Genomic DNA, 15,327 nt, shown 5'->3' with positions numbered 1-15,327 from the left:
GGTGGCATTATTTGCAAAGATTGTATCTTAAAATTTTTGCTATCATTTAAGCTTATTTCCTTCCTTCCTTCCTTCCTTTTTTTCTTTTTCTTTTTCTTTCCAGAGTAGAAAAATATAAAAACTTTCCTGAAACAACTAGTTACTATATATATATATATATTTTTTTTTTTTTTTTGCAGGGGGAGGGATGCTGGAGATTGAACCCAGGGGTGCTTTACCAGAGAGCCACATTCCCAGTCAAGCCCCTCACACAACCTTTAAAAATAATTTTCTATTTGGAGAGAGGGTCTTGCTATGTGGCTTAGGGCCTTGCTAAGTTGCTGAGGCTATCTTGGAACTCACAGTCTTCCTACCTCTGCCTCACAATTTGCTGGGATTATAGGCTTCTGCCACTGCCCCTGTATTAGGATATTTACTAATTGATAACTCTAATCCCCTCAAGCACTTTTAAAAATTATATTTTTTCACATTTTTATTGGTGCACTATAGCTTGTACATCATAATGGGATTTGTTGTTACATATTCATACATGCACACAATATAACAATATAATTTTGCCAATATCACTCCCTAGCACTTCCAACCTCATTCCCTGCCTCCAACTCCTTGGTCAAATCCTCCACTGATCCACTTCTGATTTTCATGAGATCCTCACACCCATTTATCTTTTCCTTTTCCTGTCTAGTTTCCACATATGAGAAAACATTTAACCCTTGACCTTATGAGTTTGACTTATTTCACTTAACATAATTGTCTCTAGTTCCATCCATTTTCCTACAAATGACATAATCTCATTTTTCTTTATGGCTGAATAAAACTCAATTGTGTATAAATACCACATTTTCTTATTCATTCACCCACTGATGGACACATAGGTTGGTTCAATAGTTTGGCTATTGTGAATTGTGCTTCTGTAGACATGGATATGCATACACCATTGTAGTATGACTTTAATTCTTTAGGATAAATACTGAAGAGTGGTATAGTTGGGTCATATGGTGGTTCCATGCCTAGTCTTTTAAGGAATCTCCATAATGATTTCCATTGTAATTGTACTAAATTACAATTACACTGACAGTACAAAAGTGTTCCTTTCTCTACATCATCTCTAGCATTCATTATTATCTGTATTGTTAATGACTACCATTCTGACTGGTGTGAGATGAAATCTCAGTATAGTTTTGATTTGCATTTCCCAAACTGCTAAAGATGTTGAACATTTTTTCACATATTTGTTGGCTATTTATCATTCCTCTTTTGAGAAGTGTATGTTTAATTCATGTGCCCATTTATTAACTGGCTTATTTGATTTTTTTGGTGTCAAGTTTTTGAACTCTTTACATATCTTAGATATTAATCTTCTATCAGAAGAGAAGCTAGCAAACATTTTCTCCTTTTCTGTAGGTTCTCTTCACATTCCTATTTTTTTTTCTTTGCTGTGCACAAGTTTTTAAATTTGATGCTGTCCTACTTATTAACTCTTAGTATTATTTTCTGAGCTTTAGAGGTCCTATTAAGAAAGTCATTGCCTGTGCCTATATGCTGGAGTGTTGACCCTATATTTTCTTTAGAGGAGTTGCAGAATTTTCATCTAATTCCTAGGTCTTTGATCTATAAACAGTTGATTTCCATACAGGGTGAGAGATAAAGGTCTAGTTCCATTCTTCTACCTATGGATAATCAGTTTTCCCAGCACCGTTTGCTAAACAGGTGCCAATGTATGTTTTTGGAACCTTTGTCAAGGATCAGATGAGTGTGGATGTGTAGGTTTCTCTCTGTGTCTTCTATTCTGTACCATTGGTCTATGTGTCTGTTTTTATGCCACTGTCATGCAGTTTTTGTTACTTTAGTTCTATAGCATAATTAGAAGTCAGGTACAATGATGCCTCCAGCATTGCTTTTTTGATTTACAACTACTTTTGCTATTCTGAATCTTTTATTATTCCAAATAAATTCTAGGACTATTTTGTTCTAGATCTGTGAAGAATATCATTGGTCTTTTGATGGGGATTGCAATGAATCTGTATCTTACTTTTGGTAGTATGGCCATTTTAATGATATTCTTTCTATTCATTAACACGGGAGGTATTTATATCTTATGAGGACTTTTCCAATGTTTTACTTGTGAGCAGAATTGTTTTCTTGATTTCTTTCTCAGCAGATTCATTGTTGTTATACAGGAAAGTTATTGATTTTTGTATGTTGATTTTGTAACCTGTTTCTTTGCCAAATTTATTAGTTCTAGCAGTGTTTTGGTGGAGTTCCTTGATTGTCATATATTAAACCATCCTGGCATCTCTGGAATAAAACCAAACTGGTCATAATGTACAATAATATTCTTAGGTTGAACATGATTTAATAATATGTTATTAAGAAGTTTTGCATCTAAGTACATCAGGGATATTGGTCTGTGGTTTTCTTTCCTTGATGTGTCTTTATCTGATTTTGGTATAAGTGTGATACTGGCTTCATAGAATAAATTTGCAAGTGTTTCATCTCTTTCTATTTCATGGAATAATTTGAGGAGTAATGGCATTAGTTCTTCCTTATAAAGGTGTGTTGTAATTCAGTTGAGAATCCATCTGGTCCTGTGCTTTTCTTTGTTGAAAGGCTTTTTATTACTGCTTGTATCTTATTGCAAGTATTTGGTCTGTTTAGGTTTCTATGTCTTCTTGATTCTGTTTTGGCAAATCATATTTGTCTAGAAATGTATCTATTTCTTCTAGGTTTTCCAGCTTATTGCAGTATAAGTTTTAAAAATAGTCCCTAATGATCTCCTGGATTTCTGAGATGTCTGTGATGATTTCTCCTTTTATATCTCTAGTTTTATTAATTTGGGTTTTCTCTCTTCTTGTTTGGGTTAGGTTGGCTAAGGCCTTATCAATCTTGTTTGTCTTTTCAAAGAACCAACTTTTCATTTCACTGATCCTTTGTATTGTTCTTTTTTAAAACTTTTTATTTGTTCTAGTTAGTTATATATGAAAGTAGAATGCATTTTAACATATATATAAATGGGTATAATTTCTTATTCTTCTAGTTTTACATGATGTAGACTTATACCGGTCATGTAATCATATATGCACGAAGGGTAATAATATCCAATTCTTTCTACTATCCTTCCTATCCTTATTCCTCCTCCCCTCCTTTCATTTCCCTCTGTTAATCTAAAGTACTGCTATTCTTCCCTAGTGCCACCCCCTGCCTTATTGTGAAATAGCATCTGCATATCAGAGAAAACATTCAGCCTTTGGTTCTTTGGGATTAGCTTATTTTAGTTAGCATAATATTCTCCATCTCCATCCATTTACCAGTAAATGCCATAATTTCATTCATCTTTACAGATGAGTAATAGTACATTGTGTATATGTAGCACAGTTTATTTATTCATTCATCTATTGAAGGTTCTCTATGTTGTCTCCATAAGCTTAGCTGTTGTGAATTGAACTGCTGTAAACATTGATGTGGCTGTGTCACTGTAGTATGCTGATTTTAAGTCCTTTGGGTATAAACCAAGGAGTGGAATAACTGGGGCAAATGGTGGTTCCACTCCAAGTTTTCTGAAAAATCTCCATACTGCTTTCCAGAGTGGTTGCAGCAATTTTACAGTCCTACCAACAATGTATGAGTACATTTTCCCCCACATTCTCACCGACATTTATTGTTGCTTGTATTCTTGATAATTGTCATTCTGACTAGAGTGAGATGAAATCTCAGTGTAGTTTTTTTTTTTTTTTTTTTTTAGAACAACAACAAGATTTTATTTATTTTTTTACGTTTACATAGGGTAATGATGTTTATTATATTTTTCCCCCTCCCCCCCACCCCTCCCACCCCTCCCACCCCTCCCACCCCTCTTTTCCCTCTACACAGTCCTTCTTTCCTTCATTCTTACTGCTCTCCTTGGCCTAACTCTAAACCTAACCCTAAACCTAATGCTAGCCCGTCCCACCCCCCATTATATGTCCTCATCCGCTTATCAGCGAGATCATTCGTCCTTTAGTTTTTTGAGATTGGCTTATCTCACTTAGCATGATATTCTCCAATTTCGACCATTTGCCTACAAATGCCATAATTTTATCATTCTTCATTGCGGAGTAATATTCCATTGTATAAATATGCCACAGTTTCTTTATCCATTCATCAACTGAAGGGCATCTAGGTTGGTTCCACAATCTGGCTATGGTGAATTGAGCAGCAATGAACATTGATGTGGCTGTACCTCTGAAGTATGCTGATTTTAAGTCCTTTGGGTATAGGCCAAGGAGTGGGATAGCTGGGTCAAATGGTGTTTCCATTCCAAGCTTTCTGAGGAATCTCCACACTGCTTTCCAGAGTGGTTGCACTAATTTGCAACCCCACCAGCAATGTATGAGTGTTCCTTTTTCACCACATCCTCGCCAACACCTATTGTTGCTTGTATTCTTGATAATCGCCATTCTAATTGGGGTGAGATGAAATCTTAGGGTAGTTTTGATTTGCATTTCCCTTATTACTAGGGATGTTGAACATTTTTTCATATATCTGGTGATTACTTGTACATCTTCTTCTGTGAAGTGTCTGTTCATTTCCTTAGCCCATTTGTTGATTGGATTATTTGTATTCTTCGTGTAGAGTTTTTTGAGTTCTATATAGATTCTGGAAATTAGCGCTCTATCTGAGGTATGGTTGGCAAAGATATTCTCCCACTCTGTAGGCTCTCTCTTCACATTTCTGATAGTTTCCTTTGCTGAGAGAAAGCTTTTTAGTTTGAATCTATCCCAGTTGTTTATTCTTGCTTTTATTTCTTGTGCTATGGGAGTCCTGTTAAGGAAATCTGATCCTGAGCCAACAAGTTGAAGATTTGGACCTACTTTTTCTTCTATAAGATGCAGGGTCTCTGGTCTGATTCCGAGGTCCTTGATCCATTTTGAGTTGAGTTTTGTGTAGGGTGAGAGATAGGGGTTTAGTTTCATTCTATTGCATATAGTTTTCCAGTTTTCCCAGCACCATTTGTTGAAGAGGCTATCTTTTCTCCATTGCATATTGTTGGAACCTTTGTCTAGTATGAGAAAATTGTATTTATTTGGGTTTGTGTCCATGTCCTCTATTCTGTACCATTGATCTACCTGTCTATTTTGGTACCAATACCATGCCGTTTTTGTTACTATTGCTTTATAGTAGAGTTGAAGATCTGGTATTGCAATACCCCCTGCTTCGCTCTTGCTACTGAGGATTGCTTTAGCTATTCTAGGTTTTTTATTCTTCCAGATGAATTTCATAATTGCTTGCTCTATTTCTGCGAGGTACATCATTGGGATTTTAATTGGAATTGCATTGAATCTGTATAGAACTTTAGGTAGTATAGCCATTTTGACGATATTAATTCTGCCTATCCAGGAACATGGGAGATCTTTCCATCTTCTAAGGTTTTCTTGAATTTCTTTCTTTAGTGTTATGTAGTTCTCATTGTAGAGGTCTTTCACCTCTTTTGTGAGATTGATTCCCAAGTATTTTATTTTTTTCGATGCTATTGTGAATGGGGTAGTTTTCCTAATTTCTCTTTCTGAAGATTCATCACTTATGTATAAAAATGCATTGGATTTATGAGCATTGATCTTGTAACCTGCTACTTTACTGAATTCACTTATGAGATCTAAAAGTTTTCTGGTGGAATTTCCAGGTTCCTCTAAATATATAATCATGTCATCAGCGAACAGGGATAGTTTGAGTTCTTCTTTTCCTATTCGTATCCCTTTAATTTCTTTGGTTTGTCTGATTGCTCTGGCTAGAGTCTCAAGGACGATGTTGAATAGAAGCGGTGAAAGAGGGCATCCCTGCCTTGTTCCAGTTTTTAGGGGGAACGCTTTCAGTTTTTCACCATTTAGAATGATATTAGCCATGGGCTTAGCGTAGATGGCCTTTATAATGTTTAGGAATGTTCCCATTACCCCAATTTTTTCTAGTGTTTTGAGCATGAAGGGATGCTGTATTTTATCAAATGCTTTTTCTGCATCTATTGAAATAATCATGTGATTCTTAACTTTAAGTCTGTTGATATGGTGAATGACATTTATTGATTTCCGAATGTTGAACCAACCTTGCATCCCTGGGATAAAACCCACTTGATCGTGGTGCACTATCTTTTTAATATATATTTGTATGCGATTTGCTAAAATTTTGTTGAGAATTTTTGCATCGATGTTCATTAAGGATATTGGTCTGAAATTTTCTTTCCTTGATGTGTCTCTGTCTGGTTTAGGTATCAGGGTGATATTGGCTTCATAGAACGAGTTTGGGAGGGTTCCCTCCTCTTCTATTTCATGGAATAGTTTGAGGAGTATTGGAATGAGCTCTTCTTTAAAGGTTTTGTAGAACTCGGCTGAGAACCCATCTGGTCCTGGACTTTTCTTTGTTGGTAGGCTTTTGATGACCTCTTCTATTTCATTGCTTGAAATTGGTTTATTTAAGTTGTGTATGTCCTCCTCGTTCAGTTTAGGTAGTTCATATGTCTCTAGATATTTGTTGATGTCTTCAAGGTTTTCTGTTTTGTTGGAGTATAGATTTTCGAAATAGCTTCTAATTATGTTTTGTATTTCACTCGTGTCTGTTGTGATGTTTCCTTGTTCATTCCGAATTTTAGTAATTTGAGTTTTCTCCCTCTTTCTCTTTGTTAGTGTGGCTAAGGGTTTATCAATTTTATTTATTTTTTCAAAGAACCAACTATTTATTTTATTAATTTTTCCGATTGTTTCTTTTGTTTCGATTTCGTTGATTTCGGCTCTGATTTTAACTATTTCCTGTCTTCTACTACTTTTGGTATTGGTCTGCTCTTCTTTTTCTAGTGCTTTGAGCTGTAGTGTTAACTCGTTTATTTGTTGATTTCTACTTCTTTTTTTGAATGCACCCCATGAAATAAATCTTCCTCTAAGTACTGCTTTCATAGTGTCCCAGAGATTTTGATATGATGTGTCTTTGTTCTCGTTTACTTCTAAGAATTTTTTTATTTCCCTCCTGATGTCTTCTGTTATCCATTCATCATATAATAGTGTATTATTTAGTCTCCAGGTATTGGAGAAGTTTCTGTTTTTTATTCTGTCATTTATTTCTAATTTCAATCCATTATGATCTGATAGAGTACAAGGTAGTATCTCTATCTTCTTGTATTTACTAACAGTAGCTTTGTGGCATAAAATATGGTCTATTTTAGAGAAGGATCCATGTGCTGCTGAGAAGAAAGTGTATTCATTCTTTGTTGGATGGTATATTCTATATATGTCCGTTAAGTCTAAATTGCTGATTGTGTTGTTGAGATCTATAGTTTCTTTATTCAATTTTTGTTTGGACGATCTATCCAGTGGTGAGAGAGGTGTGTTAAAATCGCCTAGTATTATTGTGTTGTGGTCTATTTGATTTCTGGAATTGAGAAGGATTTGTTTGACGTACGTGGATGAGCCAATGTTCGGGGCATAGATATTTATGATTGTTATGTCTTGCTGATTTATGCTTCCCTTAAGCAGCATGTAATGTCCTTCTTTATCCCTTCTGACTAGTTTTGGTTTGAAGTCCACATTATCTGAGATGAGGATGGATACTCCAGCTTTTTTGCTGTGTCCGTGTGCATGGTATGTTTGTCCCCATCCTTTCACCTTTAGTCTATGGGTGTCTCTTTCTATGAGATGAGTCTCTTGCAGGCAGCATATTGTTGGATTTTTCTTTTTAATCCAATCTGCCAGTCTGTGTCTTTTGATTGATGAATTCAGGCCATTAACATTCAGGGTTATTATTGTGATATGATTTGTATTCCCAGTCAATTGACTCATATTTGTTTTTGACATGATTCGGTTTCTCCTTTATTTGGCTATTCCTTTAGGCTAGCGCCTCCTGTTGCTGATTTGCATCGTTGTTTTTCATCTCTTCCTCATGGAATATTTTGCTGAGAATGTTCTGTAATGCTGGCTTTCTTTTTGTAAATTCCTTTAGCTTTTGTTTATCATGGAAGGATCTTATTTCATCGTCAAATTTGAAGGTAAGTTTTGCTGGGTATAAGATTCTTGGTTGGCATCCATTTTCTTTCAGGGCTTGGTATATGTTGTTCCAGGCCCTTCTAGCTTTTAGGGTCTGGATTGAAAAATCTGCTGATATTCTTATTGGTTTCCCTCTGAATGTAATTTGATTCTTTTCTCTCGCGGCCTTTAAAATTCTGTCTTTATTTTGTATGTTAGGTATTTTCATAATAATGTGCCTTGGTGTGGGTCTGTTGTAATTTTGTATGTTTGGAGTTCTATAAGCCTCTTGTACTTGGTTTTCCATTTCGTTCTTCAGATTTGGGAAATTTTCTGTTATTATTTCATTGAATAGATTGTTCATTCCTTTGGTTTGTTTCTCTAAGCCTTCCTCAATCCCAATAATTCTCAAATTTGGCCTTTTCATGATATCCCATAGTTCTTGGAGATTCTGTTCATGATTTCTTACCATCTTCTCTGTTTGTTCAACTTTGTTTTCAAGGTTAAATATTTTGTCTTCAATGTCTGAGGTTCTGTCTTCCAGGTGTTCTATCCTATTGGTTATGCTTTCTATGGAGTTTTTAACTTGGTTTATTGTTTCCTTCATTTCAAGGATTTCAGTTTGGTTTTTTTTCAGTATCTCTAACTCTTTATTGAAATGATCTCTTGCTTCCCGTATTTGGTCTTTTAACTGTTGATTGGTGCGATCATTTAATGCCTGCATTTGCTCTTTCATCTCCTCCTTCAATGCCTGCATTTGCTCTTTCATCTCCTCATTAGCTTCCCTGATCGTTTTAATTACGTACATTCTGAACTCCCTTTCTGACATTTCTTCTGCTGTGCTGTCATTGGGTTTTATTGATGTAGTATCTAGGTTTGTTTGGGACATTTTCTTCCCTTGTTTTCTCATAATGGTCAGTTGTCAGTGGGACCCTGAGATATTGCAATTTTCCACTATTGGTTTATAGTGTCCCAGTAGATTTCCAGTGTATCACCTCCCAGCCTTCAGTAGCCTGATGTCTTGGAGGAATCTGATAAAGCAGCTCATTCGAAGAATACTGCCCCTAGCCCCCTACTGGTTCCACGTTTTGGAACTGGCTCTGTGCGGAAATGCTCTCACTGTGGGCCTGCACCGTGCAGCTGGCCGTGTGGGAAGAGCCCACTGCCGGAGTGTGGAAGACTACCTTGGGAAGACTCAAGCTGCCCTGCCCGGCTCTGCTAAGCCACCTCTATCTGGGCCTGCCACCCGGGCTAAGCTTTACCCAGTGGGCAGACTCACCCGTGGCTCCACTTCAGTCCGAGTCTCTCAATGCCTCCCCTTCTTAACTCCTGGGTTGTGGAGCGACCGGGGGTGCAGTCTCCCTCTAGGCCGCCATCTTGGATCACCCCGTGAAGAGAGCCCGCAGCCGGAGTGGGCAGAGCCGCCTGAAGAGGTCTCCGGCTGCCCTGCCCTTATCCCTGAGGCTGATTGCAGATCGAGGCTCTCCGCTGGTTCTTTGCAGGAGTACACTGCACTGCAGCGGCTCCGGGACTCGGAGCCTGCTCTGTTCAGACAGGCTCTCACTAGCGGGCCAATTCCGTTCCGAGAACCTGGAGAAGCTGGCTGTGTGGGCGGGGCCCACCGCCGGAGTGCGCAGGACTGCCTGTGGATGACTCTAGCTGCCCTGCCCGGCTCCGATAAGCCACCTCTATCTGGGCCTGCCACCCGGGCCGAGCTTTACCCAGTGGGCAGACTCACCCGTGGCTCCGCTTCAGTCCGAGTCTCTCAATGCCTCCCCTTCTTAACTCCTGGGTTGTGGAGCGACTGGAAGTGCAGTCTCCCTCTAGGCCGCCATCTTGGATCGCCCCTCAGTGTAGTTTTGATTTGCATTTCACTAATTGCTAGAAAGATGCTGAACATTTTTTCATATATTTGTTGATTGCGTGTATTTCTTCTTCTGTGAAGGGTCTGTTCAATTTATTAGTTCATTGATTGATTGGGTTATTTATATTTTTGGTGTTAAATTTTTTGAGTTCTTTGTATACCCTGGAAATTAAAAGCTCTATCTGAGGTGCATGTGGTAAAGATTTTCTCCTGTTCTGTAGGCTCTCTCTTCACAGTTCTTGATTGTTTCCTTTGCTCTGAAGAAACATTTTAGTTTGATTCCATTCCATGTATTGATTCATGATTTTACTTCTTGTGCTTTCAGATCTTGTTAAGGAAGTCTGGTCCTAAGCTGACATGATGAATATCTGGGCCTACTTTTTCTTCTGTTAGGCACAGGATCTCTGTTCTAGTGTCTAAGTCCTTGATCCACTTTGAGTTTTGTGTAGGGTGAGAGATAGGGGTTTCATTTCACTTTGCTATGGATTTCCAGTTTTTCCAGAACCATTTGTTGAAGAGGATATCTTTTCTCCAATGTATGTTTTTGGTACCTTTTGTCTAGTATGAGATAACTGTATTTATATGGGTTTGTCTCTGTGTCTTCTATTCTGTACCACTGGTCTACATGTCTGTCTTGGTGAAAATACCATGCCACTTTTGTTACTATGGCTCTGTAGTACAATTTAAGGTCTGGTATTTTTTTTTTTTTTTTTTTTTTTTTAAGGTCTGGTATTGGGATGCATCCTGCTTCACTTTTCTTGCTAAGTGTTGCTTTGGCTATTCTGAATCTCTTATTTTTTCAAATGAATTTCATGATTGCTTTCTTTATTTCTATGAAGAATGTCATTGGGATTTTAATAGGAATTGCATTAAATATATACAGCACTTTTTGTAGTATGGCCATTTTGACAATACCTGGTCCATACTACAAGATCTACAACATTTATTACCAAAAAAACCCAGAAATGGTTAGGTCAGCAATTGCCAGCACCAAAAACAATAAGTAACCATAAACTGGATATGGCATTAAAGCAAACAAAAGTTGTCAGCTATATCCTTGGCAGCAGTAATAATTATGAAAACATTAATTGTGGGGCAGAAATTACATAAACCAATTAGTTCTAAAAGATGGTAGAAATACAGTTAATTAAGAGAAAATAAAATGTGTTAGGAAGGTGGAAAAGAATTTGCAGTTTCAAATAGTGAACAAAAAGAATGCAGAAGAGATGTAGCAGGTGATAGTTACAAGGAAAGAGGAGGAAAAATAGGGAGAAATAAAGTAAAAGGGGAGAGGGAGAGAGAGAAAGGGAGAGAGAGAACTAGAAAGAGGAAAACAGAGAAAGGAAGAATAGAATTTGGCTGCAAGCAGAAGAAAAAGAGAGGGAGAGAAAAGAGAAACAAAAATGAAAGCAATACAAAACCAAAATATATAAACCCCAAACCCTAATCCTCAAAAGATAAGGCAAGAAAAATAACCACATATTATAAATGCTAAATATGAGAGAAAAAGAAGCAAATGTGTATGTGTGTGTGTGTGTGTGTGTGTGTGTGTGTGTGTGTATGCACCCATGAACCAATCAGCAGAGTAAGAACACATGCACAAGAAAAAGATTCTTACTGAAAAATGAAGGAATTATTTTCACTGAGGTGGCCAATATGGTCAACAAGAATGAAAAGTCATGGTCCATGCTGAACTATCTTTCTTTTCCATTTCTTGAGCTATTGTACTAAGAGTGAGAGCAAGGGCTGGAAGTTGTTAACCCTTTTCACTTTTTGTGTTGCTCTCTGAGCTATTAGTTGGAGTGGCTGAAGCTTGAAGCTGAAATAAGTCTCAGCTTCTGTTCACATCAGAAAAAGGTAGGATGGAATGGGAAGTACTGTCAGTTGGAGTTTTGTCAGCACAGAGCAGATGGATGCACTCCCAGGGTGGGGTTGCTGCAGAGTTCTTTAAGGGACACTCCAGTGGATAGAGCCTAAGTTTAATCAGGCCTCAGGGACTTTGTTAGGTGGTGTCTGCTCTGGAGAGATTAAAACAACACACCCCTAGAGCCTGCCAGTTGCCAGTCTCTGATGGGATCTAAGGAGCCTCCCAAGAATTCTATTCATGAGGCAGGGGAGCCAGTCCTCCACACACCCTGCTGACCATGCATGCAGCCTATGCAGACTTAGTCCCTGAGTGTATCCACTCTTGACTGTTCACATTCTTGACCCACTTCAGCTGGTCATGTGAGCTGCCAGACTCAAAGGAGATGCCAGGTGGGCTCACCTTTACTTTTCTGACTCAAATCCCCCTGGGTAGAATCTCTTTGCCTGTTTCATTCACGTTCTCCTAGATACACACTAGGTCACATGGTAGGCACTTGGTAGAGCAGCAGCATGGCAGTGTTTGGTATGACCTCTTGGCTCTGTAGCAGTAGCTGCAGCATGGCTGCTTCAAAGATGACTCCACCTCACTTCTCTGCAGCCAATTAGGAAACAGAGAACACTTTGCAAGCACCAGTGCACAGTACATCCTCTGGATCAGCTACGTTCAGGTTGCTTTTCTGATCTCAAGTTTTTCCATACCAAGTCTGTCTGTGGTTGCTCCAATGTACTCTCTCTTCTTTAATGTATCCAAATTTCTACGTCTCTTAAGACACTTTACCAGACTAATATTGAATATTAGTGAAATCCATCTTTGATCCAGCTCGCTGAGGAGCAGTAGTCCTGCTGCTTGAATCCCAAACCACAGAGCAACTAGGAATGCAGCCTTCCTCTAACCTGCCATCTTGAATCTCCTCAGCAAATTTTAATAGGTATCAATTGTTTTCCAGCTTTTTTCCATCTTATGGATTGCTTTTGCCTGAGCCTTCTCCAGTTTTCTTTCTTTTCTTTTTGAAAGTTGAAAGCAAAAAGTCAAAAAAGTTGAAAGCATAACTGGACTCTGCTTTCTGATGCTGTGGTGTTTGGCAGAAGAGTCCTTTCTTGATGCTAATCCTAATCCTAACCCAAACTTCATTTTTGAGCTACTGAGAAGTCACAGTAGTGAATCTGACTTCTCTTCTTTTGGCTGATCTTATAATATCATTTATTTAAAGGATTGTTAATTGGAGGAGTAAGTGCAAAGGTGTTTGTAAAAGTAACGTATAACATGGCACCTAATGAAAACCAATCAAGACATAACTCCTACCACATACAGAATCTAGTTCTTTAAGTTAAAAATCTATTTTGTATCACTTTCTGGTACTCTGAATCCTCTAATAGGTTTTTCTTACCCACAGGGTGAAACTAATATCATTACATATACTCATGGTATCCAGGGCTAGTCTTGATCTGGAGCCCAAGATGCTGCCAGCCTCCATTTTTGTCCTTGTCTCCATTGATTTGTGTTTTTCTCTGAACTCACCCTTTTCTTCCTGATGCCTGTGCACTTGAACAGGCTATTTTCTATCTCTGGAATGCCTAGCTCCATAACCACTTGGGAAACTCCTCAGCACCTCTCAAGAATTAATGCAAGCATTATGTTCTCCATGAAGACTTCCCTTGTTCTTTCCATAGCAACATGTACAAAATTCTCTACAGAACTTTGGAAATCATTTGTCTTCTTTGAGTTCTTTCTTTAAAGGAAGGAGCTGGATTTTTTAATTTTTGTTTTTGTTTTTAATGTTTGGTATGCATCAGAAACATAAGAAATTAATGAATAATTATATCACACTTATTCTTCAGTCTTAGTACAAGTATCCTTACCACCCCTGAGCACTCCTATTACCCTACCTAGTAAACTACCGCCTTGCCCTGGAGCTCAGAGATTTCCTGGAAACTGTCCACTTGTCTTCAATGTCCAGCACAGTGAACACCGTTAAGTGGGTGACTGGAAGAAAATTCAATTGCTCAGTGTCATGTTGTTTACATAGTTTACACAAAATATTACTGGTTTATCCTAAATAACAGCATATGGATTTGTTTAAGCAAATGGTTTAATTCTTACATTCTACAAATTTTGAATTTATGCATCTGGTTAATCATTACAAATGTCTTTCCTAACTTCTTGACACAGTTTAGGAGAGCTTTCTAAAAATGAGGCTTTCCCAGAGTTTTGGGAGAAGATGGTGCATTAAATCTGCATCATAGAACTTCTAACACCCAATGTCTTGTAAAAAATAATAAAACTTTCCTCAAAAGATTAATTACAAAGATCAAAGAGGGTAAGGGCAAAACTGAAGATAGTCAACTTCAAACTTCATGGAAAGGACTCAAGACTGCTGAGCAGGGTGGAGAGGCATGCATGTCTTGGCTCTGAACCTTCCTTCATCCACTCTCCTGACGCTAGGCTTTGCTCTCTCTTTAGACACAATAAACTGACTTTGTGGGATTTTAGAGAAGACTCAACCCTTCCTTAATTACTTGTGCAAATTGACCAGAAATAACAATCTCTGCTTAGGAAATATTGACATCTTAATATTTTTAGAAGCAATAGCAGTACCAACTGGCTCAAGAGTTTTGTGAAACTGAAAAGAGCCAGGCAGTATAGGGGCAAGGGAAAAGGAGTAAGAGGAGCTGGAGGGGATAGAGAATAGTCACCTGGACAATCCAGAATGCTTTTGTTTCTTCAGAATAAAATGATTTATAGGGAAACATTTGTATTTGTGAATTTCCAGTAAAGGAAATATGCTCCAAGATCTTACATGAGGGGAAAGAGGAAGTTTAGTGTCTGTGAGGATTACTGGTAATTTCACTGCTTCCTAGACAGGAAGAAAGGTGAGGTCATATATTTTTCTTTGAAGCACTTAAGTAGGAGTGTTTTGCTCAGCTAATGTATGAGGGTGAGACCACAGTTTTATGTAGACACTTTGGCACTGATTATTTTTTTTTCGGATTGGCTGATTAAGGTTCAGATAACCATCTATGACAGTTTGGGAAAGTGTCCTGATTTGGGCCTAAGTGATTTTCTTGATCCATAAATGGAAGATTACCTGTAAATTATCCAAGATGATTCGGAGGGAATGCACCTGCCGACGAACAGCACCAGAAAATCTTTCATAGGTTGCTGCATCATATTCACTCATTTGGATCTCCTTTAGCCTGAAACCAGAGGGACAAAAGAAGACAAGAGTTTTCAGCACGTTCATGTGGTTCTTTTACTTTTATTCACCTACTGCTAAAACTGTATGAAACTCCTTGGAAACCCAGTCTTCAAGGAGAAAGGTCAAGAAATGAGGTCTCCAGCCATGCCTCGGATTCAATGTCCAGTGGTGTGCTGTTGAATGAGTAAAAACATGCTGGCTAGGACCCATTCCCCCTCCCCAAACACAAGAGGCCCTGATCTGTAGTACATATTTGCTGATTTCTATTGGGTAAATATTACTACTATAATTGATTTTAAGCTACCAATAGAAACACTGAATTAGAAAGAATGTGCACAACTGGCTTTCATGAGCCAGTATGAATTGCCCTATCATGCACCATCACTGTATCTCAAAGACATGTTGTGATGTCAGCAGC

At 38.1% G+C, this 15,327-nt stretch overlaps 1 protein-coding gene across 2 annotated transcripts in view; it reads right to left on the bottom strand.

The window, feature by feature from the left end:
- The window catches only part of Vwa8 (von Willebrand factor A domain containing 8), a 461,451-nt gene that overhangs the window by 36,703 nt on the left and 409,421 nt on the right, over positions 1 to 15,327 (bottom strand). For both annotated transcript variants that reach the window (XR_007108713.1, XM_047552395.1), the window contains exon 40: positions 14,799 to 14,907. Coding sequence is in view for 1 of the 2 variants with exons in the window: in XM_047552395.1 (XP_047408351.1) it covers positions 14,799 to 14,907 (109 nt within the window). In the remaining variant the exon portion in view is untranslated. The remainder of the gene's footprint in view (positions 1 to 14,798; positions 14,908 to 15,327) is intronic.

This window comes from Sciurus carolinensis, chromosome 5 (genome assembly GCF_902686445.1).
Source record: "Sciurus carolinensis chromosome 5, mSciCar1.2, whole genome shotgun sequence".
Taxonomy (NCBI): Eukaryota; Metazoa; Chordata; class Mammalia; order Rodentia; family Sciuridae; genus Sciurus; species Sciurus carolinensis.
Note: the sequence above shows the minus strand (reverse complement) of the source record. Positions and strands in the feature narration are given on the sequence as shown.